This window comes from Muscardinus avellanarius, assembly GCF_963383645.1.
Source record: "Muscardinus avellanarius genome assembly, chromosome: 14".
Classification (NCBI taxonomy): domain Eukaryota; kingdom Metazoa; phylum Chordata; class Mammalia; order Rodentia; family Gliridae; genus Muscardinus; species Muscardinus avellanarius.
Window position 1 is genome coordinate 41,029,973 of NC_137800.1, and position 26,957 is coordinate 41,056,929.

At 39.3% G+C, this 26,957-nt stretch overlaps 1 protein-coding gene across 3 annotated transcripts in view; it reads left to right on the top strand.

The window, feature by feature from the left end:
* Positions 1 to 26,957, top strand: part of MTUS1 (microtubule associated scaffold protein 1) — a gene marked incomplete at both ends in the record, with an annotated part of 105,458 nt that overhangs the window by 20,355 nt on the left and 58,146 nt on the right. The window contains 3 exons of one of the 3 annotated variants that reach the window (XM_080710536.1): positions 8,743 to 8,904; positions 17,408 to 17,539; positions 20,320 to 20,358. In XM_080710536.1, coding sequence (XP_080566662.1) covers positions 8,743 to 8,904; positions 17,408 to 17,539; positions 20,320 to 20,358 — 333 coding nt within the window. Of the gene's footprint in view, positions 1 to 8,742; positions 8,905 to 11,123; positions 11,314 to 17,407; positions 17,540 to 20,319; positions 20,359 to 26,957 lie in introns of those variants that run through there. The other 2 variants (XM_080710538.1, XM_080710537.1) reach the window with 2 other exon arrangements.

Genomic DNA, 26,957 nt, shown 5'->3' on the forward strand with positions numbered 1-26,957 from the left:
CCAGCCCTATTTTTTATCCTTTATTTTGAAACAGGGTCTCACTAATTTCCAGAGGGCCTCACTAAGTAGCGGAGGCTGGCCACGAACCTGCAATCCTCCTGTCTCAGTCTCCTAAGTACTGAGATTACAAGTGTGTGCCACTATGCCTGGCTCTTTGCCAGTTTTTAAGTTGAATTGTTTGTTTTATTGTTCAGTTATAATCTTCTCATTATTTTTCTGTTCCAGAACTTTTGGGCCGTGTGTGTGTGTGTGTGTGTGTGTGTGTGTGTGTGTGTGTGTGTGTGTGACTAGAGATTTAACCTATGGGCATTCTACCTCCAAGTCCTTTATTTTAAAACAGGATTTAAGAGCCCGATATGGTGACGCATGCTTGTAATCCCAGTACTTGGGAGCTAAAACAGGATGATCCGGGTTTGTGGCCAGCCTCAGCTACATAGTGAGGCCCTCTGGAAATTGGTGAGACCCTGTTTCAAAATAAAGGATAAAAAATAGGGCTGGGGTATAGTTTGGAGTGAGGCCCTCAGCAATTTAGTGAGACCCTGTTTTTTTTTTTTAAACAAAAAAATGGGCTGGGGGTGTAGCTTTAAGGTAGAATGATCCTGGAATCAACCCCAGCACCACACACACACACACACACAAAAAAAAAAAAAAAAAAAAAAATTCAGGATCTAAGTTGCTAAAGGTCTCACAAAGTTGCTGAGGCTAGTCTTGAACCTGCAATCCTCCTGTCTCAGCATCCCAAATACTGGGATTACAGGCTTACGTCACTGTGCCAAGCTTGGCTATTTTTAATCTTAATTATTGTAGACTAACTTAAAGTTAAAAATTCTATCAATTTCTCTTTTAAAAGCAATTTATTATAATAGCATTCAATTAAAACACTAAAGCAGGAAAGAATTTACATATGTGCACTTTTATTTTCCTATTTTTGTAGGACTAGCATTTTTTGGATAACAGGGTGTGTGTGTGTGTGTGCGCGCGCATGCATATGCATGTATCTGTATGGAGTTGCTTTTTTTTGCTAAAGGATCTTTTTGCTATTTTTTCCTACTATATAACAAAGTTGTTGGTATTGTATAGTATATATTTTGTAATCAACCTATCAGGTTTATTTAAATAATATTGATAGAGTAAAACTCTTCCATTGATTCTGTATTCATAGGCATGTCCGTCCGTCATTGTTTAGTAAAAGTATTTGTACCTTTAAAGTTAATTGTGGATGAACCTGTGGCAACTGATTTGAATATGAATACTTCATTTTTCCCATAATTTGTTATTTTTTATTGCTTTGGGTAGTCCTACTTTCATTTTATACTAATTCTAATTGCTGTAAACAATAACTACAAAAGTCATTTTCTCTGTGTTTACATTGAATGAACCTAAGTTATATCTATAAAAATATCTTTATATTTTAACTACTTAGGACTTTTCTCTTGCTGACTCTAATAGTGAATGGCTCTGACACTTGCATGGTTTATTGGTATTTATGTATTACAAACTACCTCAGCAGTCTCTGCTATTATCTAGTGAAAATTCCTACTCCTCCATCCCATGTTCCAGCTTTCTAATTTTATTCCTCACTTCTTTCTTTCTTTCTTTCTTTCTTTTCTTTCTTTCTTTCTTTCTTTTTTTTTTTTTTGGTACTAGACATTGAACTCAGAAGTATTCTACCTCCAAGATGCACCCCTAGGACAATTTTTTATTTTTTATTTGGAAACAGGGTCTCACTAGGTTGCTAAAATCTTCACTAAATTGCCGAGGTTGGCTTTGAACCTGTGGTCTTCCTGTTTCATCCTCCTAAGAACTGGGGTTACATAAACATGCACTACCACACCTGGCTGATCTCTTACTTTCAAAGTTTTCAGTCAATTCTGTGGTCTACCATTCACAATCAAGTCCTGAAGCAAATGCTAAGAAAATGACAATACTCCCCTCCCCATCTTCCCAACCAGACCTAATGATTAAGGTCTAACCTTCTTCGCCTAGCATTTCATGCTCTCTATCGCTCCCACCTGTGAACTCCCACCTCTCCAGCCTTATTTGTTTTTTACATGACACCTGTATTCCCACTAAACAGTGCAAGCTACAGAACAACAGATATTATTATAGTGAGACATAGGGCCTCTCCAGTAATATGCAGGGTTTTTTTTTTGCAGACATTTGGTCATGATTTCTATGGTAAGATGTCAAGTGTTTCTAGTACTGTACACATTTGAACTTTGTGATTATTTGCAGTTACCTTAATGGGTAGGTAAGTATATACTTGTATAACACAGCCTCTTATGTTAATTCATGGTCCAGATTTTTATTAAGATGATCTGTGTTTTCCAATAAAGGTAATAGTAGTTAATGTTTTTTTGTGTGTTTAACTACTTGAATCTCATTTTCAAAACCCATAATTTTTTAATCAAAGATAAAGAACAGTCATTTTTAATACTGAATAGTCTTATAAAAATACACATATATTCTTTATTCTCATAGTATAAACAAAATTTCATTGATAATATAAAAATACCCTCAGCTAACTTTTATATAATCCAAATAATATGATATTTGAATTAAAGTTTACATTTTGTCTTAAATATTTCAACCCATCCATGCCAACTCTGGAATTTGAATCTTGCCAGATATTCTGGTAACTCTCCTAATAGTAAACTCTGATCAGTAGCTAAATTCTTAATTTTTTCTATTCAACCATTTTTTTAGCTTGCTTTCTAACTCTATATATTCTAGACTGTTCAATGTATTTGCCATAAACTTCCACGATAGAGGGAAATTTTTTGTTTATTGTTTCCCAGAAATCTTGGCTCAAAAATGCCCATCAATTCAGCTACTAAAATTCCATTGAAGATCTTCTTTTGCAGTGGTTCTATACCATGGGCCATCTAGGGGGTGCAAGTCAACTAGGCTGCAGAGCCAAAACTTGCCACCGCAGCCTTACTTGGAGAATGTGTGCCCAGCAGCACATGATGAAAAATGTATTAAATCTGAATCTATTCATGTCTATTTGATATAGTTCAGAGATGAGAAATTGCTTGACTGGCAGATGTTTTTGCAGCCCTGGAAGTTGTTCTCAGTCCTTCGAAAGTGTTAGCAGACCAGTATGCTACTCTCATTCTTCCCAGGCCTTTCCTTTACAAAAGGAGGAGGCCACCGTGGAGCTGCAAAATTATACTAGAGGTTTCTCCTAGACAGTGAATCATTTCAAAAACTCCCACAGCTGTCAGTGCTTGCTCAAAGTCCTCTGTCCTTTTTCTTTCTTTGCTTTTTCTCCACGCTTAACATAGCTCTATCCTCTTAACAAATTTCAAGTGTACAATACAGTATTGTTAAACATAGGCATTATGTTGCACAGTCCATCTTTACAACTTACTCATCGAGCATAAGTGAAACTCTACACCCATTGACTAATTCCCATTTCTCCCCTTCTAACTTCTGGCAAGTGCTATTCTTTTCATTTCTATAAAATAGGATAATATTAGCATTGTCCTCTAAAACTTTCCATTGAATTTTTAGTTTTGCAAGGCATTCTTACTGACGTTTTGTTGTTGGTTACAGTCCTCTCTACCAGGTTTGCCAAGTTGGTTCTCCTTATTGGTTGATTAATGAAGACATCTGTGCTTCAAATCTAGTTGACCTGTGTTACTATATAAGGCAAAGTGCAAATGTTATTCCTCCCAGATTTTTCCCAAGCAAAAGATGATCATAATTATTAGAATAAAAACAAATCTATCATCTATGTGAAAGTCTATGCTAAATGTATTGAGCTTAAAATGAATGACTAAGGTTAATAATGTCTCTGCAAGTAGATCTTAAGTCTTTACCTTTCTCATCTGGGATAAGTTACATGATGTGGGACAAACTGGCAGATGGATGTATTGTTTCAGAACTGTTAGTCTGAGAGGTCCTGTGTTGATTTCATTGCTTAAGGCCTTGGTGCTCTGCTCATATAGTCTCTCAATTACCCCAGTATTGCCATGTCTGTCTTTCTGTATTGCTAATGATTATATGTTTAACTGCTTCTTTATATGTTATCTACTTATATAACTACTTTAGGTCAACTTTAATATTTAGTCAAACATTAGGACTGTTAATAAAATGGCTAAGTGCCTTTGTTACATGCCCACTGTTTTCACCATTCTGCTGCAGGAGCTTTCTCCCAGTAAGAAATAGAACCCAACTTTGAACCCATCTGCTTCCAACTCTTGTCCTCTAACTGTGATGTTTCTTTCCCATGGCATAACAGAGGGACCACTAGGCTTGTGGTTAGGCACTACGACCCACTGTCACTGGTTAGATATATGACCTACACGAGCCATTTAGCCATGTAGTTTTCCTAATACCATTAGGATATTTTCAACATCAGAAGTACTAGCCAGGAGTCCTGTGTGGTGGCATGGGTCTATAGTACCAGTATGTAACCCCTTGATCCCAAGAGTGAAGGCCAGTCTGAACACCTGGTGAGACCCTGTCTCCAAAGGCGGGGGGAAGTTCAGCTTTTGAAGAAAGGCATTATTTAGTACCTTCAGTGCTTCCACATGTTGCCATTAAATGAAAGGGATGAGGCTGGATGGGGGTGGGGGTGACGATAAGACTTGTGAACTAGAATAGAAGTTGGGTAGGTGAGGGTAGTGATATTGGGCTTGGGATTGAGTGTACTTCTGCTGATAGTGTGTTGGAACCAGTGGTGGCACAGGTCTTCTGTGATAATTCTGAGGCTCACTTAGAACTGTCTGCAAAGTTGTGATGCTTCCAGAAACAGTGCTGTAACAAGACCTCAGACTCATCATTTTCCCCTGCAAAGGTCCAGAGGATGGCTGAAAGCAGGATTAAAGATTTGGCATCTCTGCCTCTGTTTTGCATCTGTCTTCTTTGTCCAGAGTCACCTTGGATTCCAGAGACATTAGTTCTGATGGACAAACATTCTTGTGATAAGCCAAGCAACAGAAACATTCTTGTCTCAGACAAGGTCCCACAACCCATCCTAAGATAGTGGTGAACCCGAACATACCTAATCAGGATCCCCCGTTGAGGCTTCTGTGCAGTCTTCAGCTATGCAGCCCCTACCCTTGCCCTCATTCCCCTTTGTGTGAAACTTTAAAGTTGTTGTCAGCACCTCGAAGACAGGGCAAAAGATGTGGTTCTCCTTTGTCTTCCCAGCATTGCTACATTGATTAAAGTGCCTTTCTTGCCTTTCACCATTACTTTTCTGTTTCTTTTCTTTTCTTTCTTTTTTTTTTTTTTCTTTTTTTTGAGACAGTGGCTGGACCTGCTCTGTTGGATTCCCCAGAGCCAGGCCTCTGACTAACATAGGGCTCTGGTAACAGTGCGGTGAAACATACCTTTCTGAAGAATAGGTGGATTTTCCCAACTTGTTGAGTCTTCACTGCAGAATGGCTGGGGCCCTCAAGTTTTGATCTGTTACTTGCCCAGCCCTGCTCACGGCTTCTGATGACTCAGCAGAATTTTTCCACAGAAGGGGCAATAGTTAAGTTATATTTCAAAATTTTGTTTTTCTAGTCCCCTAAAGTCAAGTAAAACTGGTAGCAAATAAAAATAAAAGAGCAAGTGGGTATTTGGATATTTAATATTTGTTAACTGCTATAAGGGATGTAAAAAAAAGAATCTCTCCCTTTAGTACAGACTTAGGAGGCAAATAAGCTTGCTAAAAAGATAAAGTGTTTCATTGTAGATGACAGAACATATCAAAATTTGTTATTTACTTTTGGTATTGAAAGAAAAATTAAGTCATTAAGCATTGCACACTTTATGCTAAGTGTAAGGGACAGAATTGAATCAGGCACTTGTCCTGTTTTCAGGGACCGTAGAGACTAGGCTAAGAGATACATGGAAGCAGATGCTGATGCATGCAGTTGTGGTGTGAGCATAAAGGAAGGTGTGCTCCATCCTGGGTAGAGGAGGGTGTCCTGCTGGAAAGGCTCACAAAGAGGGTAAGATTCTCAATAGTGTTCCTGAAATGGGTGTGGTGTATGTGTGTGTGAGTGTGTGTGTGTGTTTTCCTGGGAATTAGGCTCTGGGAAAATGCTATCTCTTACTATGCCCCCAGTCCTTTTTATTTTTTTGTTTTGAAACAGGGTCTCACTAGGTTGCTGAGATTCTTTCTACATTACTGAGGCTGTCTTTGAACCTGTGATCCTCTTGTTTCAGCCTCCCAAGTTCTGAGATTACAGGTGCAGACTATCATAACTGGCTTTGTATTATGTATTTCAGTGATCTGAGGATCTCATTAAAATGTAAATTGTGGGCCTGGCGTGGTGGTGCACGCTTGTAATCCCCACGCTTGGGAGGTGGAGACAGAAGGATCACCCTGGTTTGAAGCCAGCCTTGCTGGCTTAAGGGTCCCTGTTTCCAAGTAAAAATATAAAAAAATAGGTCTGGGAGTGTAGCCCGGAGATAGAAGGGTTTCCAGGAACCCCAGTACCACCACCACCAAAAAAAAAAAAAAAAAAAATGCAATAGATCTGGAGTGGAGCTGCAAATGAGCAGCTAGGATCTAGAGAATCATGAGTAGCTGTGGGACTGGATGAAAGGAAGCCATTTCAGTCACATACGAGGCAGAAGAAGATAGAGTAGAATTAGCTGGATAAAGACAAATGTGTGAGTGTATGTGTGTATGTACGTGTATGTCTAGAGAAGCAGGGGTTTAAGAAAGTAGAAGTTGGTAGGAATCAACCCTACGACTCTTTTATGCCTTTAAAACTAGTTATTAATAGGATTAAAGTAATATTATCATCCTATAATTTATCTATTTATTTATTTTTGGGTGGTACTGGGGGTGGAACCCAGAAGCTATCTACCTTTGGGCTATACTCCCAGACCTATTTTTTTTGGAAACAGGGTCTCACTAAGTTGCTAAGACCCTCACTCAGTCGATGAGGCTGGCTTCAAACCTGTGCGATCATCCTGTCTCAGTCTCCCAAGTGCGGGGATTACAAGCATACACCACCACGCTTGGCATCATCCTATAATTTAAATAGGGAATCCTAAATTTTAGCTTGCTTGGGAGGCCAGTGTGATAGAGTTGGAAGGGAAAGAAGGACGAGATTGCAGGAGTCTAGGACAGTTGTTTAGGTAAGATATAAGTGGTGAATAAGAATTCATAACATTTGGATTGAGAGGGAGAACACTTTGTGAAAAGAATTGTGCGTGGCAGAGTCACACATGGTATGTCCTGGTGTGTGTGAGAAAACCAGGTCGATTGGAGCAGGTATACACTGGTGGGCAAGCGCAGCCGGGGTCAGTGACAGGAGAGCCTCAATGTTGATGACTGTGGATGAAGGAGTTGAGGAGATTTGAGTCCTTTTTTTCTCTACTAAGATTTTTATTACTGAAATTACGGGGACAAGAAATGAGCATTTCTTACTCATCTATGGTGCTATTAGTAAAATGTGACAATGTCATTTTCATTAAAGGATTTTTCCAACTCTTCATATTTTTGGTATGTGATCCTAGCAGTGTTGAGTGTCAGATTATGTAGGGCCCTGGGGAGGAAATTCCTCAAAATCCCAACAATTTGAGGCTTGTGCAAAAGGAAAATGATGTGTCATTAGCACAAATAGGTGGGAGGGTTTCTGACCAAGTTGACACATCAACAAAAAAATTTAAAAGGTGAGGGAGGGGCTTTGGGATTCAGAAGGAGATTGGGGCTGCAGGTAAGACTCTGGGATTCATCCATGTAAGGCATTGAGGAGAGAATAAAATAAGTAAAATAGACTATCCAGAAGAATTAGTTGGAAAAAAGGCATGAGAGAGGAACTGAACTTCCTCTCCTGTATTTTGAGAAGTGCTTGTATTCAAGAAGCAGGTGTGAGCATCAGTACAATGCGGCTTCAAAGCTGTCTAAGGATAGGAACCACACATACTTCATGGCTAAGTGGGAACATTCTTGCTGTGAGGAAGAATTAGACATTTAAGTGAAGACAGATTTGCCAAATATTTGGCAAATAAGTGTGGGAAATAAAGATGAAGAAATAAGATTAAAACAAAAATAATGAGCCTGTGTAGTCACTCTCACCTGTAATCTTAGTATGTGGAAGACTGAGACAGGAGGAGTGCAGGTTTGAGGCCCACCTCAGCAACTTAGACCTGTTTCAAAATAAAAAAAATAAAAAAGACTGGGATGTATGTTGGGAGGTAGGATGTCCCTGGGTTCAAACCCCAGAACCAAAACAAAACAAAAAGAATGCTAATAATATAGCACCACCTGGTGTTAGACATTAGGCATTTTAAATGATTTGTTTTCCTGTTTTGGTTGCTTGCTTCTTGACATTTTTGGCCCCACTTTTGTAGTCTATATAGCAGCCTTGTGTGTGCATGTAGTAATTTGTTTACTTTTGTATCGACATGCGAAGGGTTCATATCAGTTTGTTTGTGCTTTGATTTCAACTTTGCTGAAAGCTTTCTCACACGATTCTTCTGATCTATTTTCTACTTCAGAGATGTGCTTATTAATTACCTCAGGTTTCAGGGTTCCAGCCACGCTTCTCATAGCCTGATTGTCTCATTATTTCTGTTCTTCTGCCTCTAACGTGTCAGAAATAAGCGTCTGTGTGAAGCTTTCATCTTTCATCAGAAGTTACATGAATTTGAACATTTCATTTTGTATTTCAGTTCCATTGTTAGTACAGAAGTTTGAGTTTACATGCCTGAAACACTAACTTTCAAAATGAACAGGAGTGGAAATTTGCTTTTTTTTTTTTTTTTTTTTTTTTTAATCTTAAGGAAAACCTACTTGCCTGAAAACTGCACAGCCATCTTGGGCGAGTTTGCCTCGACCGCTTCCTAAACCCAAAGCGTCTGTGAAAAGTTGTGCACTGCAGAGGGCAGGCAGCTCGCGGTCGATTGCCAGCACTCACAGTGACCTGAGCACCCACAGCACCAACTGTAAGTCGGTCCTGCATCCCCTTTGGGGGTGGTGGAAACTGTAGTTATAAGAAAAACCAATGCTCTGCAAAGATTCAGTAGCCTTTTTATTTCTGTATTGAGGGGGTCACTTTGCATACTGTTTCTTTGGAATAGCTCAGAAAGTTTGGCAGGAAAACCAGAGTCTTTAAAAAACATTCCCTTCTGATGACGGTGCTCTGAAACACCGAAATGATGATGTATTGAAGGTACCTGGTGTGTTTTTGCCTCTTTTAATTTGGTGATTGAGATTTGACAAAAGAATAGCAACCTAAGGGTTCTTGGAATCCAAATTAGAAATCAGAAAAAAAAGATTACCATAGTTAAACCTACTTTGTAAATATCTTGTAGATGTGTGTGCTGCAGTCGTTAGAGGATGGAGGCAGTGCATTCTGACTAATAAATTATCATGTTAAGTCTAATTCTAAATCACTTAAACATAGGATATTTGAAAAGATTTTAGTTAATGCTAAATTTTGTTTCCTGTGTATAATGTGAATGAATTTCCCAGGCGTGGTGGCGCACGCTTGTCATCCCCGCGCTTGGGAGGCAGAGACAGGAGGATCGCGCAGGTTCGAAGCCAGCCGCGCGCGCTGGCTTAGGAGACCCTGTTTCCAAATAAAAATGTAAAAATAGGTCTAGGAGTGTAGCCCGGAGGTAGAAGGGCTTCCAGGAACCTCAGTACCACCAAATAAATAAATAAATAAATAAATAAATAAATAAATAAATAAATAAAGTGAATGAATTGACCTGTCTCTTTCAAAAAATGTATTTGGACTCAGTACTTATTTCTCATTTATTACTTGAATTAATCAATTCAAACAATCTTGGAATGCCTGCTGTGCCCAGATATGATGAAAGCTATAGCCAGAGTTACGGGATATAAATGAGATGGTTTTACTCTTAAATATAGTTGAGAAGACAAAGATATTTACATGGATGAACAGAATTTCAGCCTAAAGAATTTACAAGCATGTGGGGAGGAGTAAAGAATAGATCTACTTCATTTTATTTTATTTATTTATTGTTTTGATGGTACTAGGGGTGGAACCCAGAGGCTTTCTATCTCCGGGCTATACTCCCAGACCTATTTTATATTTTATTTGGAAACAGGGCCTCACTAAATTGCTGAGAGCCTCACTGAGTAGCTGAGGCTGGCTTGGAACCTGTGCAATCCTCCTGTCTCAGCCTCCCAAGCACGGGGATTACAAGCGTACGCCACCACACCAGGCATTAGATCCCTCTGTTTTAATGGCAGATTGGTTTCTTCTTTTTGGAGAAGAGACAGGAACCAAGTAGAATAGCAGTTATTGAACCCTTCTGTTTATGGAACAGTATCAGAGAGTGACCGTACAATATTTCAAAGTTTTTCTTTAAAACAACTTATGCTACTACCTTGATTTTGTACATGAAGTAGCATGAGGCCCAGAGATGTTGTTGCTGGTCCAGTGTCACACAGCATGTATGTGACAGAATGGATCACGGGGGACAAGGAACGAAGCTAATGAGAGTTAGCACATTTGTGCCACATCACTTAGCAGCAGTGGCTGGTCTTCTAGGCAAGTAAGTGACTGGCACTTTAGAAATACTGGAATATGTTTCTTAAAATTGAACAGGATTATGATTTGTTTATAAATTGAGTTTTGAAGTTGTAGCAAAGAGTCAGAAGGGTTTGCATGTAACAGATCATCCTCTATGAACTGGAAAAGGCAATTCACACATGTATTTTAAGGACGTCTCCCTTCTAGCCTTTGGTGTTTCACAATGTGAATTTTAGAAACAAACTGCCCAAACGGAATCACCCTGTCCCCACAGCCACACGATGGGACCTGTGACCCTAGAGGCACGCATGCTGCCGTGCCGTACAGCAGCCATGTTCCTTTGGCCAGTTTCAGGACCACGTCTGACACTCCTGAGGAGGCTGTAAAATGCCTGTGTGGTGCCTTTTTGTCTATTAACAAAGGGGTTCCCCACACACCCACCGAGCGATCTAGTAGCCATGTGTCCCCGTTGCGGATTAAGCATTCAGATCAGTGAGTCTCTTAGTTGGATTTGCTAGCTGGTTTAATCTGTTTTGTGTAGTGCCTTGAGCTCACAGATTTTTCCCCCCTCCACTCTAATTCACTAAGAGCAAGCATGAGGCATACGAGCATGAACATGGCTGCAGTTTTTCCTGGTTGAGCTTGCTTTGATCCTTTTAAATGACTGTACCAGGAGGATTTCGCAGTTGTACAGAAACTGCTATTTCTTCAAACATCTTTATCAATTCTACGCTCACCCCGCCGGCTGGCTCAGAGAGGCACTATGACGCTACCTTATTGACACTGCTGGTTGTGGGATCCTACAGCCTTTGTATAATTCCTTTGTTAGCCACGTTCACTGGGAAAAGAAGTAGGTCGATGATTTCTGGTTTGATTCTTTTCTTTGTAAGCATGCTTAAATTTCTGTTCAAATAAATTGGTTTTAGGACCTCTTGATTGTTGTTTTTATAATTTGTAATTTATGTTAACTATAGTATTTCTTAGGCAAAATTTATGTATATTTAAGGTATGAATGCTTTTGTATAAAATCCATTTTATTGTATACTTTGTGTGTTTGGGGACTCTTTTTAAATATAATTAAGCAGCATTGTCAATATTCTTAGCACATGGAATTATCCTATTATCAAAGACTGTTTGATGATTTAATTTCTGATTAAATAGTAGCTTTGTGCATTTAGCTTATAATTGTAAGAATATAGGAAAATAGTTTTCTAAAATTAAAATTGAAACATCACATCTTGATTCTTTTCTCTAATTGGAGTTAATTTATAATTCATTTGAAAGTATTAAATGTATGTACATTTTAAAAGATGACCTCAATATATGGGAAAATCATTTTTGGGGTGTTTTCTGTTTTTGATAATGGTGGATCATATTAGGAAACAGTCATTTAATTAGTGTTTTGATTCTTACTGGGTTAAGCATTTGACCCCCTCTTAAAGAATGTTGTTCTCTTGTATTGTCTGCTGGCTTCTTTGTGAGTGTGACATTGTTAGTGGCATCATTTAACAAGTTCCGAGATAGCTTAGTGCTGTTGTGAAATTAGTGTCTGGTTCTCAGGCACTTGGGAATCCTATAGAAATATTAGCCGAGTTAGAAAATGACTGGGGAAGATGTGTAAGACAATATATTTTTAGTATTTGCAAGTTTTCGCAGGTGCTTTGTGTTCATTTAAGCATAAGAAATTTCAAGTTAGGATAATGATTTTATTTGAATATTAGTATAGAATGCTGTACAGCAGTATTTATACCAAATTCACTCATTTATAGATTAAATATTACAAGATTATTCAGATTCAGATACCTGGTGTCCAGTTTTTAAGATCATTAAGATAATTGGATAAGGATAAATGATATGATGTAAGTCTTGAATAGAGTCAAAGGTTTCGGGACAATTGTGCAATGTTGCCACACTAGCAGAAATATCAAGTCCAGAGACTTCTTCCCCTTTGACCACAAAAGCAAGTTTATTTTCGAGAGCAGATGGTGTGGGGCAATATAAGAATGAAAACCAAAGCTATTTGGACTCTCTTGAAATAGGAGATCACAGGGAGTCTAAATAAAGAAACAAGTTTTTGTTCTTTTCCTCCACCTTGGTGGCCAGTCCTGGCTGAGACATAGAAAAGGGTGCTCGCCTCAGATTCATCCTGATCCCCTACTGGTTCATGTGAGGTTGGACAATCTTTCTTTTTGCTTTGTCTCCTTTTCTCATCTGATGAATGAGAGGGGAAGGAATAGGTCATGCTCACAACCCTACACAGTAGCTGTGGCTTCTTTTATTTATTATATTTAGATGCCCAGTAGTTTGGAAGGAGAGTGTTTTGAGTGGTTCAGTGATTGAGCTGATGGAGAGAAGGACCAGTCTGTTTGCCCTTAAGTGTTTGGTTTTTCTTATGGCAGAAACAGCAAGTGAGGACAGTATCACATGTCGATGCTAGTCAGTTGATAAAAATCACCTGAAAGCCAGGTGTGGTGGCACACGCTTGTAATCACAGCGCTTGAGAGGCTGAGACGGGAGGATCGTACAGGTTTGAAGCCAGCCTAAGGTACTGAGTGAGGCTCTCAGCAACTTAGTGAGACCCTATTTCCAAATAAAGTATAAAATAGGTCCTGGGAGTAAAGCCTGGAGGTAGAAAAGCCCCCCAGTAACACACACACACACCCACCCCTACACACCTACACACCTACACCTGAAGCCGGGTGCAGTGGCGCATGCCTGTAATCCCAGTACTTGGGAGGCTGAGACAGGATGATCACAAGTTCGCAGTCAGTCTGAGCAATTTAGTGAGGCCCTCTGCAACTTAGTGAGACCCTGTTTCAAAATAAAAAATAAAATATGTGGGAGGTATAGCTCAGAGTTAGGATGCTCCTAGGTTCCATCCCCAGTATTACAAAAAAAAAAAAAAAAGAAAGAAAGAAAGAAAAGAAAAGAAAAGAAAAAAATCACTGCACTACAGTGTTGCAGATTTCTCAGGCTGCTTCCAGGTCCAGAGGGAAGTTTTGTCTTTGACATGATAATGTCTGCAATAGATGAAGACGAGATGCAAGACAGACAGTATATACTGCTGACTCAACAGCACAAGACATATTAGTATTTATATACTTCTTTTCTTTTTCTTTTTTTTTGTGGTACTGGGGTTCCTGGAAGCCCTTCTACCTCCAGGCTACACTCCCAGACCTATTTTATATTTTATATTTTGATTTTTGGAAACAGGGTCTCTTAAGCCAGCGTGGCTGGCTTCGAACCTGCACAATCCTCCTGTCTCCGCCTCCCAAGTGCGAGGATTACAAGTGTGAGCCACCACGCCTGGCTATTTATACACTTCTGAATAGATTATTTAATAGGGAAATATTAACCAGACCACTATTAATTTTCTTCCAGTTCATTCTGCTTTAGCATTTTCGTGTGTGTGTAATAGTTTTTTTGGTACTAGAAGTTGAACCCAGAGACTTTCTACCTTAGAGCTACACCCTCAGCCTTAATTTTTTATTTTGGAATGGTCTTGCTAAATTGTCGAGGCTGGCCTTAAACCTGTGATCCTTCTATCTCAGCCTCCTGAGTACTGGGATTACAGGCATATCCTGCCACATCCAGTTCCTAGGGTATATTTGAGACATTCTTGTTATTACAAATATGAATGATTTTGCATTTTTTTTTAATTTAAAAGCTTAGGCTCTTAGTACTGGTTTGATTTTAAGCCAGGTGGGCAGATGATCTGGCACAGTTGAGAGTGTTAAGCTGATTCACAAAAAATTCAAGAAATGAACAGAATGTTGGCTCTGCATATGTGTGTGTGTGTATGTATATATATATATATAATTTAATAATCAAAACAAAATCTAATTTTAACTAGATGCTAGATTATAGTACAAAATGTTAGTTTTCAAACAAAAGTATGGAACAGTGATAAGCCTTTTATTAGTAGTATTATTTTTTGTGTGTCTATAAGGTGCTAAGAATTGAATCCAGGGTCCAGGCAAGTACTTTACAACTCCAGCCCCTGATGAACCCTTTTTCTAGTAGAAAAGTTATTTCTTCTGCTTGTACTTTTCTAAGAATTTTACTTCATTTCCTTTTCAGATTCTGCCCTCCTTTTTCTCTCTCATTTCACTTCAAATACTTTTTGGCCTAGGGAAATAAGGATTCCAAAGAATGTTAGTCTAGCATAATTGAGAAAGCTAGGACTGAGATCACAGCACAACAGGAGAAATTGTAAGAACTGAGGCCCCGGTGATTGGAGATGGAGTTTTACATTTGACTCTATAGGCCAGCTGTCATTGAGTGGTTATAGCCCCTGGGGTACTGTGTTGGGATGATTCTGAGGCTGCATCTGGCCTCTGTGGGACCCTTGAAATAACTACACATTGTCTGTTTCCACACACCTGATACCCATACCCGCTTGTAATACACATGGAGGTGAAGTGTGTCAGCACATCTAGGCAGTGGCCAACTCAGGACCAGAACTCGGTCGTCCTAGGTTTCATTCCATTGCTTGAAACCATTGTGCTTCTCTTACTCTGTTGGAAATACCATCACTGAAGAGTTTATCATCTGGGTGCAATAACTCTGAAGGAAGAAATATTTGGATATCATCAGGATACTGCATTAGTCGCCATGTCAGGGACTGAAACGGGGCAGGAGAAATACTTTAAAGGAAAGATAGTATCCATCCTTCAAGTTGGGGTTTACTAAGAAGCAATGGGCTGGCCTACAGCAGAGTGGTTAAATGGTCGAAAGATACTTGAGCATTGGGTCATTAAAGTGTGTAATTGTAGTGCAGCTTGTCCCAAAGTAGGATGTAGATATAATACATAGTCATAGAGTGTGAAATGTATAATGTGTGTGTGTCTTATATAAGTATGTAATTATATACAAAGATATAAATATGAACCGGGCGAGGTGGTGCATGTTTGTAATTCCGGTATTCGGGAGGCCAAGACAGGAGGATCTCAGGTTAGCAGACAGCCTCACCTACTTAGGCCCTCTGCTATTTCAAAATAAAGAATAAAAAATGGCTGGGGGTATAGCTCAGAGGTTGAATGCCCCTGAGCTCAATCCCTGCAAAAAGAGAAGATATGAATATGTATATGTTTGTATCTGCGTCAAGTCCTTGAAATAAAGATTTGGACTTGCATGTTCCAGAGTTGATAGGGATTTAATGCTGAAGCTGTGTTGTAAGGGCGAGGACTGGTCGGGAAGCAGTTCCTCTTGAGCGCAGTGCCTCCTGTTCTGTGTGTGACAGGGAGCCGAGGGTAGGAGTCTCCGGCCTCATGAGGAATGTGTCCATTGCTTCAGTGAGAAATCTTCTTAGTAAATTCTTTGTAAGCTATAGGCCTTGTGTCTGAAGCTTAGAAAAGCATGAATTTAGCATCATACAATTTTATATTAGGCTTAAAAGCTGAATTGAATTTAATCTTTAAAATTTAAATAAGTTTCTCATTTGCTGCTAACATAAATTCCTTAAGGAAAGGCAAGACTAAAATTCCAATTGTTACAAATCCTGGTTAAGACTCTATAATAAAATTATTTTCTTCCTCTATTGGATTTGGTTCCTCAAAAGCTGAAATGCTTATTGCAATTGGATCTTCATTTTATGGGACTCTAATAAATAACCTCTGTAAGATTTTGGTTTTGTCATTTTAAGACTAAAGTCATTCCCCATCCATGCTTTAGAAAGTTATGTTGAATTTTATACTAGCAGGGTCTGTAGGTCTGTCATTCCTATTAACTTCATGCCAAGTTTTAAAAACAAAATCTCTGCCTTCTGAGAATTGAAAAAGAGGACATGAAACTGACAGAAGCTTGTCAGCAGGAGGGAAGCTCTGTGTTGATTGGACCTAATATTAGAAATGTTATCTGGGCACAAGAATTAACAGATGGCCTATTGTAAAGGAGTTGGATGGGGGTCAGGGGAGAATAACAGCATGCCTTTCAAGTCACTGATGTGACATCTATGGGCATCGTTGTAGGAGCTGGGATAGTTCAGCCTAGCTGTCTTCACATTTACAATGTGTTTGTAAGTAATAGACATCTTGTCCTTTGTTAGAAGTATGAGGTGAGAATAGAAATCAAAGTTGGTAATAAAAAATTTATGAACATAAGTATTGAATAGCAGAATAGTATTGGATGCTTAGACTTATTGAAGATTATTTAGAAATAAAAAAATCAAGTCTTGGTGAAGGGAAAATTTTTTCTATAATTTTTGTTATTTATTTATTTATTTATTTATTTATTTATTTATTTATTTATTGTACTGGGGTTCCTGGAAGCCCTTCTACCACTGGGCTACACTCCTAGACCCATTTTATATATTTTTAAAATTTGGAAACAGGGTCTCGAACCTGTGTGATCCTCCTGTCTTCACCTCCCAAGCACGGGGATTGTAAGCATGCGCCACCACGCCCAGCTTATTTTTATTATTTAAATGAGTACCTTTTATAATTTTTGCTTTGAGGCTGGACACGTTTGTAACAGGCAGATGTTGGCATTCCAGCGTCTTTGTGCAGCAGCCTGGGATCAGGGCCACATCTCATCTTGGAGTTTGTAGTTGGTTATTGTTTTTGCATCATTGACAGAGCTGGCTGCCCGCACTCTGTCTTGAACTCATGGAAGTAGATGCTTCTATCTGCCCATTGCACATGATTATTACATGGCAGGGCTGGCCATTTAATTCATCTCCTCACTTTTGTCTGGTATGAAAGTCAAAATGGACAAGATGCATAAACTTGGGTCATGCCAGAAAAACCAGAATGCATAATCACACTGGCTATAGCTTTTACTTTGTGTCCCCGAGGACACGAAGTACCTTTGTATTTTCAACGTTAGTAATGATTGCATGTTAAAGGTGCTTACTGAGCATTTGTTGATTCAAAGAGAAAAGAATTGTGGCGGTTTGGTACTGTATTTATTTATAAAATAAAATGTACTTTTCTCTTTTATTTTAGCTGGCAATCCTGCTGCCATTAAGTATGAGGAGAAACCTCCAAAACCAGCATTTCAGAATGGCTCAGGATCCTTGTATTTAAAGCCTTTGGTACCCAGAGCTCATGTGCATTTGCTAAAAACTCCTCCAAAAGGTATGGTCCGCATTGTGGATAGAAGGAAGGCAAAAAGTTTTAAAATGATTTTATTAGTGCACTATAATTATACATCACAGCGAGGTTCAGTGTGATACAGACACGCATGCACACAGCTCACTGTAGATTTGAGGGCAAATCTTGAAAAGTTCTTGACTAGTATAAAGTTACATTTCACAATTAGGTTTATAGTGTGTTTAACAATGATATTTTTTAATGTTTATTGAATAAGGAGAAATAATACATTATCACACTGAGGGATTTCTTGTTCTAAGGATTAATAGGCAGTGTGGATAAAACTTGTATATAAATCAGCAGGCAGAATGAGGGTATCAGGTGAAAAACACACTTCTAGAGTGAAATGATCATAAGACAGTGCTCTAGAGCAGTGAACCTGCTGGCTCAGGCTCCTAGAATGGAGTAGAAATGCAGTTTTCTTCCCATCTGTGAGGATGTTTCATGTTTATTACTTTCATATCTTTGGTCTGAGATAGTAGACACCCCCGCCATGCTGGGGATCAAACCCAGGGCCTCATACATGCTAGGCAAGCACTCTACCACTGAGCTACACCCCCACTCCAACCATGTTCTTTTTTTCGCTGCTCTTTATCTCTCGTCTTCCCTGTGCCACTCACTTTTTAATTTTTGTGGCTACTAAGACTAATTTTCAGGTTTGCAAAACATGTAGTATATATTAAACATGCAATGTTTTCATGCAACTTTATCACAGTGGGTCTGAAGCATATCAGTTTTCTTTGTTCTTAGTGAGTTGAAAGGTTACCTAACTAAAAGAGTAATTGTCAATGAGAAAACTCACAAAATTAGACCCATATTTATGTTAAGAGTATTTTGAAAACAGAGGAACATACAAAGTGCCTTCCTTAATTCTACCCACCACCAATTATCATCGCGTTTTCTTCTATTTTTTTTCCCCTTGGCATATAAACAGGTCTTTTAGTTTAAAAAAATAATTGGGGTTGCCGGGCATGGTGGCGCACGCTTGTAATCCCAGCATTTGGGAGGCTAAGACCAGAGGATCGTGGTTCGCGGACAGCCTCAGCTACTTAGTGAGGCCCTTTGCAATTCAGTGAGACCCGGTTTCAAAATAAAGAATAAAAAATAGGGCAGGGGGTGTAGCTCAGAGGTCAAATGCCCTGGGTTCTATCCCCAGACCCACAAAAAAAAAAAAAATTGGGGTCATAGTGTTCACTTTCCAGTATCTTGCTTTTTAATAAATAACAACATATAATGAGAGGTCTTTTTGTTTGGTTTTTACTTTAAATGGTGCTGCACTTTCTAAATCTGTGGTTTCTAGTTTAGTTTATCCTGGACAGTTTCTGACTTTTACTGTAGTGTATAATATGGAGACAAACACCTTTGAATATTAATCGTTCATTGTTTCAGATTTAATTACTTCCATGAAGTATCCCTGGAAAGGGCAACTAGGGAGATTAACTAGATGAACCTCTTTGACATTGTTAGTATATATAATTATTAGTTATAAATAAATTTTAGTTTTTGTTATTAAAATAAATTTTGTTTTATTTATTAGTATAAATAAATTTCCTGAAAGGTATTATTATTCTCACAGCAGTTGGGAAGATCCGTTGCTTAGCATCCTCCTTAGTGTGGAGGATGTGGAGACACACACACACACACACACACACACACACACACACACACACACACACACACCATGTAACTTGAAGGTTACTGACCTGGTTACTGTTTATCTACATTTTTTTCTTATTATTAAGTTGAAAAGAAAATACCCATATTTATTGGGGAAACGGCTCTTCAGTGTGCTGGCGTGTTCCCATTTGTTCGGGATTTTCAGTACATTTCTGAGGCATCAAATGGCCCCTTGCTGCAAAGACATGAAGATGTGAAACTGCGGTTTTTATTCATGATGATAAAGCCCCATGATCCACACAATAGAAGCTGAAAATAAATGTAGAGCTTGGGTACCGAGGTGCCTTTTGGGAAAGGAGAACTAAGAGATCCCACTGAAAACTTTGTAGAAAAAGGAGCTCTGGTATTCAACAGGCTTCACTATTGAATTTGTAGGTTTTACAAAGGTTTTATTTGAGCAGGAATCAGTTCTTTCTACTTATAACAGCCACGTGTTTTAAGAGATTTTCATCCCTTTAAAATTCCACAAATAGAATATGGCAGCTATTTCTATCTATAGTAATCTATAGATGGTTTAGATGGTTTCTGCCAGAAATGACCATTTGGTGACAAATAGGGTCATTTCTAGTTTTCTACTAGTGATTTGCATCTCTTATATTCAATATTTTATGGGTTTGGAAAAAAAAAAGCTTAGCTATTTTTTTCACAGCTGAATAAAATTAGCACTTTAAGAAAGCAGGCATTGGTGGCTGCCTTTCATAAGGTCTGGCTCCTTCTCGTTGTCAGTAGTGGGATGACAATGTATGCTTAGTAAATGTGTGACTCTAGCACCATTAAAACTTGAACATTAACTGTTCTTAACTGAAAAATACTGTGACCTGTCCCACTAAAACTGACCATATTTAATTTGTGATTATGAATTCATGTTGCTCAATCATTTTTATATTATTTGGAATATCATTCTATGCTTAAAATGTACTCGATAAAGGTTTATTATAGTGGTACTTTTTACCTGGAACCTAAAATTTAGAGGTTAATGGAATTTTTTTGAAAATAAACCACTCTTATTTACAAAACTATGTTTTGTGATGTTTCCAATAAATGTGTTTATTTAATTTTATAAACATGCTATTTCTTTTATTTTTTAGGTGCTTCAAGAAAGAATATATTTACAGCTTTTAATGCAGGTAAATTACCACTTTACATGTGGAGAAAAATTTTTTGTAAAGTCATATTATTAAAAGCATATAAATTTATTTATAGTGATTTATCATCAATATTCTTATAAATAGAATTTCAGATTTTGTGGTGTAAGTAACTGTTTATGATGTGGACCATTTGGGGAGCAGAATGGATAAGTCATCTGATGTAGAAAAAGACATTTTATCTATAACAGATAAGTTTAGCTTTTAAAACATGATTTTGTTAATGTGGTCCATATGAAATAGAAAATAGACTTTTTTCAAGATAAGTACAATTTTCTTTCATTTTTTTGGTGCATTATAATTATACGTAATATTGAATTCACTGTGACATGTTTGGTCAGTTTCTTCCCCAGTCTCTTCCCTCCATCCTCTTCTAGTTCTCTTCCTTTTCTTTATTCATCTCCCTTCTATTTTTTTTTATGAAATTCTTTCCCCATTTTTCCCTTTTTTCTCTTTAGTTTCCACATACAAGAGAAAATATATGACCCTTGAATTTCTGAGTCTGGCTTATTTCACTTATCAAATATGTCCCACAATTAACATAACTTCATTCTTCTTTATGGCTGAATAAAACTCCATTGAATGTATATACCACAAGTTTTTTATTCATTAATCTGTTGAGGACACCTAGCTGGTTCTGTAACTTGGCTATTGTGAATTGTGATGTTATAAACATGGATCTGCATGTATCTCTATTAGTATGCTGACTTTATTTTGGATAGAGAAGAATGGTACAGCTGGGTTATATAGCGATCTTTTGAGGACCCTCCATACTGATTTCCACGGTAGTGAAACAAGTGTCTCCTCTTCCAGGGCTCTTGTCCAGTAAACTTTGACAAATGAAGTCCAACGACAACCAAGGGTATAGAAATATGAAAGTTTATTTTAAGTCAAGGAAAGAAGACAAAAATAGCTCCCACATGTACATAGGAGAGTCCTTGAAAGAGAATAACCACCAAAGCTCTTGAGAGATGGGCTTTTAAACTTTTTTGAGGTTCCCCATCTGCTCTTTTATGGTCAGAACTGAGGCGTGGGGAACCAGTGTCTTTTGACCAATTTCAATCCTTAATTTGAATTATCTTGTAGGCTGGAGGGCCTTGATCTCTTGGTGTCCACCCTGATTACCTCCCCCTAGCCTACAGAAGGAGATTCAGATAGCCTTCTTCAATCAATCCCTCCTGCTCCCAGATCCTGTGCCTTGCTTCAGTAGTTGTATGAATTTACAGTTTCATTGACAGTGCACAAATGTTCCTTCCCCTGCTACATATACACATTCTTATTAGCAATAAATGCAGTTTTAAATAGGATTATATTTAATTGCTAAATATTTTCCAGATCTGGTTTTAATGCCTTTATCATTAGCAGCTTACATTTTTCTATTTTTTTTTATACCTTTGCTATATCTTCCTCCAAGATAGCTTGCAGCTTCAATTGAACAATGCTAAGAATCCAAGACTGTCTCTGGAGAAGCCATAGATTCACAAAATATATTCACTGCAATTCCTGTACATCATATGTAGCTAGCTGATCAGGTCCCCCGTATGCTACTTATATTTTCTACCTTTGCATACAGAGGCAATACATCTATCCGGCTCTTAGTCCATTGCAGATTAGAACAGGAAATCAGAAGAGAGAAAAATAGCACTATGGCACATGGACTACTGTTGTTCGGTCACATACTCTGTGACAGCATTTTCAGGTGAGGGTGAAGTCCTGAGGCAAACACGAGCCGGGGGCTTGACTTCAGAGAGCTGGCAGAATAGTCAAAGAATTGACAAACACAAATTAGAGTTGCAGTAAGTCCTAGGAGGGAAGGAAGGAAGGTCGTATGCTTCTGAGAGAGGTCTGGATTGGACAGTGGGGCCTAGTGAGGGAAACCTAGACAGGCAGTATAAATTTCTGCACCTCCAGTGTAAAGAAAATTGGGGGGTGGGGATGATAGTGCATAGAGAATAACCAGCATCTTTGAAGCTCCATGGGATGTACACAGTTTTCTTAGCTTAGTAAGGAAGGGAAGGGTGAGGGAATTGTATCACATTTGCTAACCTTTGAAATATTCTTAAAGCTAGAGAAGACTCAGCCATGCCCAATGACTCAAATTCTAAAGGCCCCCAATAGCCTGAGTTTGAATGGTTACCAAAACTTTTCTAATTTAAGCCAAAGAAACTGTTCTGTGTACAAAGCAGTTTTTTTTTTTTTACTTTCATTTAAAATTTTGAGCACATCCTAATATTTAGGAGAAAGAGATAACTTTATGTTAAAAAAAAACAGTAACCATTATCAGAAAGCTGAATCATGCGGTAACTTTGTGTGTAACAGTTTGAGAATCTGCCAGACTGTTTTCCAGAGAGGCTGGGCCATCTTCTGTTTCCACCAGCAGTGTATGAGGGACCCCTTTTCTCTGCATTCTTGCTAAGACTTCCTTTTGTCTTTCTGATGATAACCATGCTACTGGCTATGAAGTGGTGTCCCTTTGTGGCTTCAGTTTGCATTTCCCTTCGGGCTAATGAGGGCTAGCATCTCTTCATGTATTTGTCAGCCACTCATATATATTCTTTGGAGAAGTGTCCATTCACATATTTTCCTGTTTTTTGAATTGGGTTATTTGTATTATTGTTGAATATAGGAGTTCTTTATGTATCCTGGATTTTAGATCCTTATCAGAGATATGACTTATGAATATGGTTTCTCATTTTGTGGGCTATCTTTTCACTTCCTTTGTAGTGTCCTGTGAAGCACAGCTGTCTTTGTTTTGGCAAGGTCTAGTTTATCTGTTTTTTTCTTTTATTGCTTTTGTTTTTGGTGTTATATCTCAGAAACTTGGTATAGGTCATAAAAATATTTTTCTGAAAGGCTTTTATAGTGTTAGCTATTAAAAAAAACCTACAGCTTAGGTCTTTGACTCATATTGAGTTTTATTTATTTATTTATTTTTATTTTTTAGTGCTGGGAATTGAACCCAGGTATGCACACATTTTAAGCATGTACTCTATCAGTGAACTATATCCTTGGCCCCATTTTTATTTATTTATTTTATTGGTGCGTTGTAATCATACATCACATTGGAATACAAGACTTGAGAGGATATACAAGCACAAATCATCCAATTAGCCCTCATCCAGTCCCCATCTCATTTCCTCCCCCTCCCTCAATCCCATGCTTAATTGGTGATGATCTTTGATACATTTGTTTACGTACCTCCTGAGTTTTAAAGAGGTTCCATCCTCATCCATCCCATACCCTCTGATTGGTCACCTTAATTGCTTCACTATAGGGCCCTTTCTATAACACAACCTCCTCCTGTTACCCCTTTTTTCCTAGTTATTGCTAATTAGGGGAAGCATCTGTTTTTATTTTCTGTGATATTTCTCTGTGCATGCCACATTGCAAGTTCCGATCCCATTCTTGATGGCCCCAGTAGTGGCCTGGCCACCTGTAGGACTCTGATCCCGACCTCGCCTTGCCTCATGGGAGGCCCCAATTCTGGCCTCGCTGGACCCTGCACCAGCCTAACCCCTCGGCTGGCTCTGATCCCAGCCTTGGAGGCCCCAGCACTGGCCTTGCCTCAAGGCAGGCTCCGATCCCAGCCTCGCGGACCCTGGCACCGGCCTAACCCCTTGGCAGGCTCCTATCCTGGCCTCGGAGGCCCCAGCTCCGGCTTGCCTCACGTCAGGCTCCGATCCCGGCCTTGCTGGCCCCGGCACTGGCCTAACCCATCGGCAGGATCTGATCCTGCCTCGGAGGTCCCAGTACCAGCCTTGCCTCACAGCAGGCTCCAATCCTGGCCTTGCTGGCCCCGGCACTGGTCTAACCCCTCGGTAGGATCTGATCCTGGCCTTGGAGGCCTCAGTAGCGACCTTGCCTCATGGCAGGCTCCGATCCCAGCCTCGCTGGCCCCGGCACCGGCCTAACCTCTTGGCAGGCTCCGACCCCGGCCTCAGAGGCCCCAGCACCGGCCCTGCCTCACAGCAGGCTCCGATCCCGGCCTTGCTGACCCCAACACCGGCCTTATCCCTCGGCAGGCTCCAATCCAACCCTCGGAGGCCCCAGCACCAGCCCTGCCTCATGGCAGGCTCCAATCACAGCCTCGCTGGCCCCAGCACTGGCCTAACCCTTCAGCATGCTTCGATCCCAGCCTCGGAGGCCCCAGCACCGGCCTTGCCTCATGGCAGGCTCTGATACTGGCCTTGCTGACCCCGGCACCAGCCTAACCCTTTGGCAGGCTCTGATCCCGGCCTTGGCCCCATTTTGAGTTAATTTTTTAAAAAATTGGTATGAGATAAGGGGTCCAACTTCATTTTATGGCATATGGACATCCAGTTGTTGAAAGTATTTTCCTCCCTCCATTGAAATGTCTTGGCACCTGTTCTTGATTATGAGGATTTATTTTTGGCCCCTAAATTATATTTCATGGATCTATACTACATAGTCTTGATTATGGTGGTATAGTTAAGTTTTTAAATCAAGATGTGTGAGTCATCCAACCATGCCCCTCCTCCCCCGTGGTACCAGGGATGGAACCCAAGGATATTCTACCTCTGAGCTACACCCCTAGCCCTATTTTTTCTTTATTTTGAAACAGGGTTTCTATGAGTTGCACAGGGCCTCACTAGTAGTAGCTGAGGCTGTCTATGAACCCGTCCATAGTCGTCCTGTCTCAGCCTTCAGAATGCTGGGATTACAAGTGTGAGCCACCACACCTAGCTCAACCTTGTTCTTTTTCAAGATTTTTTTTTTTGCTCTTATGAGTCCTTTGAATTTTTATATGAATTAGGATCACCTTGTCAATTCCCCTAAAGAAATCAGCTGGGATTTTGGTGGATATTGTGCTGAATCTGTAGATCAACATATGAAATATTGAGGCCGGGCGTGGTGGTAATCAGCTGGGATTTTGGTAGATATTGTGCTGAATCTATAGATCAACATATGAAATATTGAGGCCAGGCGTGGTGGTGCACGCTTGTAATCCCCGCATTTGGTAGTCGGAGACAGGAGTATGGTGCAGGTTCGAAGCCAGCTGTGCTGGCTTAAGAGACCCTGTTTCAAAAATATAAAATAGGTCTGGGAGTGTATCCCTTATTTCAATGATCCTGAGCAGGAATAGTTTATCAGAGTGGCCAATTAATTTCTGATTAAGTGGAAAAAGAAGTAGAAAGTACTAATAACGTTGTGTTTTTAAAAAAAATAAAAATATAACCTTTAGCCTTGAAGTCGAAATGGGATATATGGCAGAGTTCTGGAATACCTGACTCCAATTACCCATTAACATTTTAAAGTTAATTTGATCAGTGTTCTAATAATTGCAGTGGAAAAGAATGTATTTTAAGAGATTGACAGTGCAGCTTCATCTAGATCATGTGATATATCTGTGTATCTTCCTAAAATCATGAGCATGCTTATTCCAGGTTCATCAACTTGTATTTATTATGATTGTATTATGAGCCTGAGGAGGAAAAGTTGCTGTGTATCAGCTTTTGGGTATCAACTTTGATGCTCAGAAATGGTGTCTAAGCAGCCAATTATTTTAAGTGGACCACTGAATCTCTGACATGTTAATTTACATTTCTGTAAAGTTGGAAAGATTGATCTGTATTCTATGAATGCAGATTATCTTAATTTCTCAATTTTTTTCTGGCAAATAGTCATATTTTATTTTATGGTTGTACTGGGATTCCTGGAAGCCATTCTACCTCCGGGCTACACTCCCAGACCCATTTTATATTTTTACTTGGAAGCAGGGTCTCTTAAACCAGCACCGCTGGCTTCGAACCTGTGCAATCCTCCTGTCTCTGCCTCCCAAGCGCGGGGATTACAAGCGTGTGCCACCACGCCCGGCAAATAGTCATATTTTAGATGATACAAAAGACATTGCCTCTACAAACAAACATTTTCCTCTGAGCACTGAATTTTAAGACATTATACTATGGCTTTGAGACAATTTTCTTTTATTTTTTAGCAGTTAACAATGGTGAAGATTATAGCTGACCAGCTTCATATCCTTGAATTTTAGTAAAACAGGTAAAATAGTCACTTTTAAATATAGCACTTTGATATATGCCTAGTCGGTTTTATTAATTAATTAATTTATTTATTTTTGGTGGTGCTGGGGATGGAACCCAGGGGCCTTCTACATCTGGGCTACACTCCCAGACCTATTCTATAATTTATTTGGAAACAGGGTCTCTTAAGCCAGCTGAGGCTGGCTTGAACCTGCATGATCCTCCTATCTCAGCCTCCCAAGCGCGGTGATTACAAGTGTGCGCTACCACACCCGATTTTTTTTTTTTTTTTTTTTTTTTTTTGCGTGTGTGTGGTACTGGGGTTCCTGGAAGCCCTTCTAACTCCAGGCTGCACTCCCAGACCTATTTTTTATATATTTTTAAAATTTGGAAACAGGGTCTCTTAAGCCAGCGCGATCCTCCTGTCTCCACCTCCCAAGCGTAGGGATTACAAGTGTGTGCCACCATGCCCGGCTATACATACCTGTTTTAAATACAGTTCTTGGAAGGCTGAGACAAGAGGATCACAAGTTTAAGGCCAGCCTCAGCAACTTAGGGAAACCCTGTTTTAAGAAAAACTAA